Below are 2,946 nucleotides of genomic sequence, written 5' to 3'. Positions count from 1 at the left end.
TGAGGAATCATAGGAAAGATTCAGAAAATCTCAAATTTCCACCAAAATATATGGCTTCCATGTATGAGTTATATTAGATTTCCATAACTAGTAAAAACATGCGTAGTACTGGTGGTATTCTTCCCGATAAGTTCCAGTTTAAAATAACAATCTCTATTTCGCTTCTCAGTTTGCTAAGTCTGTCTCCATATGTTAACTGCTTCTTTTTTCTTCTTCTTCTTTATTTCAAGGAAATATTTTAAACATGGCAGAAACTAAAACCTTCCAGCTTGAAGCAGCCTGTGCTCTCACCTTTTTCTTTGTCGTAGTCTGTTGGGTTGATGCAGCTTCCTTCCAGCAGCATCAGCTGCTTCAGAAAGATCCAGACTATGTAATGAAAAACTTACAAAGGTTCCCAAATCCCGATATGATCAAAGCTTTGGAATACATAGAAGATCTTCGCAAGCAAACTAACAAGGGAGAAAGCAGCCCTGATTACAACTCTTATCAAAGTGTCCCGTATCTCCTGCAACAGAAAGAAAGCAAAGATCAGGTTCACCTACCAGATAACGTAAGGGATTCTTTGACTGAAGATGAGTCCCAATGGGTTAAGGTAATGTTGGAAGCCCTGCGGCAAGCTGAGAAAGAGTCAAAAGTTGGCCCAAAGGAGAACAAACCTTATGGTCTGAGTTCCGATAGCAACTTTCCAGCTGGAGTGACTGACGATTATGAGGCTTACAAGTGGCCTGAGAGGTGGCAAAAATATCTCAAAATGCCACTTGGGCACTATGAAGAGAGTTCAAGAGACAGTCCTTTCAAGCGTACTAATGAAATAGTGGAAGAGCAATACACACCCCAAAGCCTTGCTACATTGGAGTCTGTGTTTCAGGAGCTGGGGAAGATGGCAGGACCTAGTAACCACAAGAAGGAAAGACTGGATGAGGACCAGAAATTATATACAGACGACGAAGATGATGTATATAAAGTGAATAACATTGCCTATGAGGATGTGGTTGGAGGAGAAGATTGGAATCCCATAGAGGAAAAAGTGGAAAGTCAAACCCAGGAAGAGATAAAAGATAGCAAAGAGGAAATTGATAAACACGAAGAGGAGATTGACGACGAAATGAAAAGATCAGGGAAACTCAGCTTCCTTGAGGATGAAATAAGAAGAGACAATAAAGATCAAATGTCACAGGATGTTTCAAAGCTAATGAATTATTACCTGAAGAGGCTGATGGGCGGTGCTGCAAATAGGAAATTAAGGACTGGAGGAGAACTTGAGAAAAAAAGAGCACCCACCTTTTTGGATAAGCAACTCGATCCTCAGTCTATAGCTCAGCTGATAGAAATCTCAAGGAATTTACAAATTCCTCCTGAGGATTTAATAGACATGTTGAAGGCTGGAGAAAAAAAGCAGCTGCAGGGTGAAAGGTTGGAAGCTGAGCAGGAAGCAGAATTCCCAGAAGACCTCGACGAGATCGCTGAAACTAACCTAGGACAGAGCGATATATTTAAAAATAACGTAAAGCAGCCTCTTAATGTTATTCCAGAAAATCTACCTGAAGACCTCAATATTGAAGATATTGTCAGTCTTCTGGGAACTGACAATTTAGCTAATCAGAATCCCTCCTACTTACTGAATCGTCTTAATCAAGAAAATGATTTGCCAAGACTGTCTTACATTCCCAGAAGATTGAAAGGACACCCGTTTCCTAAAGCTGCCTGGATGAACGATTTGGAAAGGCGACAAATGGAGTACGAGAAGCTGAACGAGCAGGACGAAGAGCTGGCCGACTACTTGGCAAAGGTGTTGGCAAAATATCCTGAAGTTATCAATACGAACCAGATGAAACGAGTCCCCGTTCCAGCTTCTGAAAGCGACTTGCAGGAAGATGACCGTCTGGAGCAGGCCATCAGGGAGCACCTAAGCCAGCTGGGACCACAGGAGGCCGCCAAGTTGGCTTCGCTCAGCAAAAGGCTTTCCGTGGCCGGGGAAACCGATGACACGCAAAACAGGCAGTATCTGGATGAGGATATGCTAGCAAAGGTGCTAGAGTATCTAAAACAGGAGAAATCGGAGCTTGAAAGAGATCACATTACTAAACGGGCAATGGAAAATATGTAATTGTTCCCCAAATATTATTTCTCTTCAATGTGTTGACTTCTATCCCAATTCAGTTGTGATTTCTTCCCGCTCTCCCACTAAACAACCTACGGTAGACTACTTGCCATTGAACGGTCTGCATATCTTTCTCAGAGCTGTTATATTGTTTATTGATATACTTATATATGTTATAAATTATGGGGCAAACAACAAATTGCTTCGAGTGTTTTAAGAAACGATTTAATGAGATCAAGTAAAACTACAATATGTAAACAAATGACCTTTGCATTGTTCATAAAACACGATAAATGAAGAGTGACAATTATCATTTGAAATTTTTAAGATTAATTGGATTATTTTGTTACTGTCTGTAGTGGTTTTTGTGGAGTATTGAATAAAAAAATAAAGCATTATATATATAGTTTTATTTAAAAGGCTTTTTCTATTCAGCGTTTTATTGTTGATGAATAAATTATTTCTGGACAAGAGACTGTGTTTCTTTGTGGCAGTTGATAAAGTCATAATAATTTGAAACAGAGACATATGTGTTTTACTGTGACAGACAATTCTTCTGAAGACTATCATTTTACTGTAGAATAGGTCGGTAGCTTTATACTTCTGTTTTTTCTGGGCTGTAAGAACACCGACTGGTATTATCTTTAAGGGCAGTGCGTACCCGAAGAGCTTGCTGAAGTCGACCAGGGCAGCAACTGCATCACCTTTTTTGAAAATTGCCCCCCCCCCCCAATTAACGACTATATATATCTCTTGGCAGTGGGAGGAAGATAAATGATCTGTCCAGCTAAGGCAGACTCTGTGGAGAAGCACTACAAAAATACAAAATTGCACCTTCGTGTGTG

The 2,946-nt window shown here is 40.2% G+C and overlaps 1 protein-coding gene across 1 annotated transcript; it reads left to right on the top strand.

The window, feature by feature from the left end:
* Positions 1-234: 234 nt before the first annotated feature.
* Positions 235-2,572, top strand: SCG2 (secretogranin II). Its single transcript, XM_009325051.1, has one exon. The coding sequence runs from the start codon at positions 245-247 to the stop codon at positions 2,105-2,107; it is 1,863 nt and encodes a 620-aa protein (XP_009323326.1). The 5' UTR covers positions 235-244; the 3' UTR covers positions 2,108-2,572.
* Positions 2,573-2,946: the final 374 nt, after the last annotated feature.

The sequence above is a fragment of the Pygoscelis adeliae genome, unplaced genomic scaffold, assembly GCF_000699105.1.
Source record: "Pygoscelis adeliae isolate BGI_AS28 unplaced genomic scaffold, ASM69910v1 Scaffold155, whole genome shotgun sequence".
Classification (NCBI taxonomy): domain Eukaryota; kingdom Metazoa; phylum Chordata; class Aves; order Sphenisciformes; family Spheniscidae; genus Pygoscelis; species Pygoscelis adeliae.
This window is presented reverse-complemented; position numbering and strand designations above follow the sequence as displayed.

Bases quoted from the DNA above. Each gene is read 5' to 3' on its own strand.
- SCG2 (XM_009325051.1), top strand. From the start codon at position 245: ATGGCAGAAACTAAAACCTTCCAGCTTGAAGCAGCCTGTGCTCTCACC.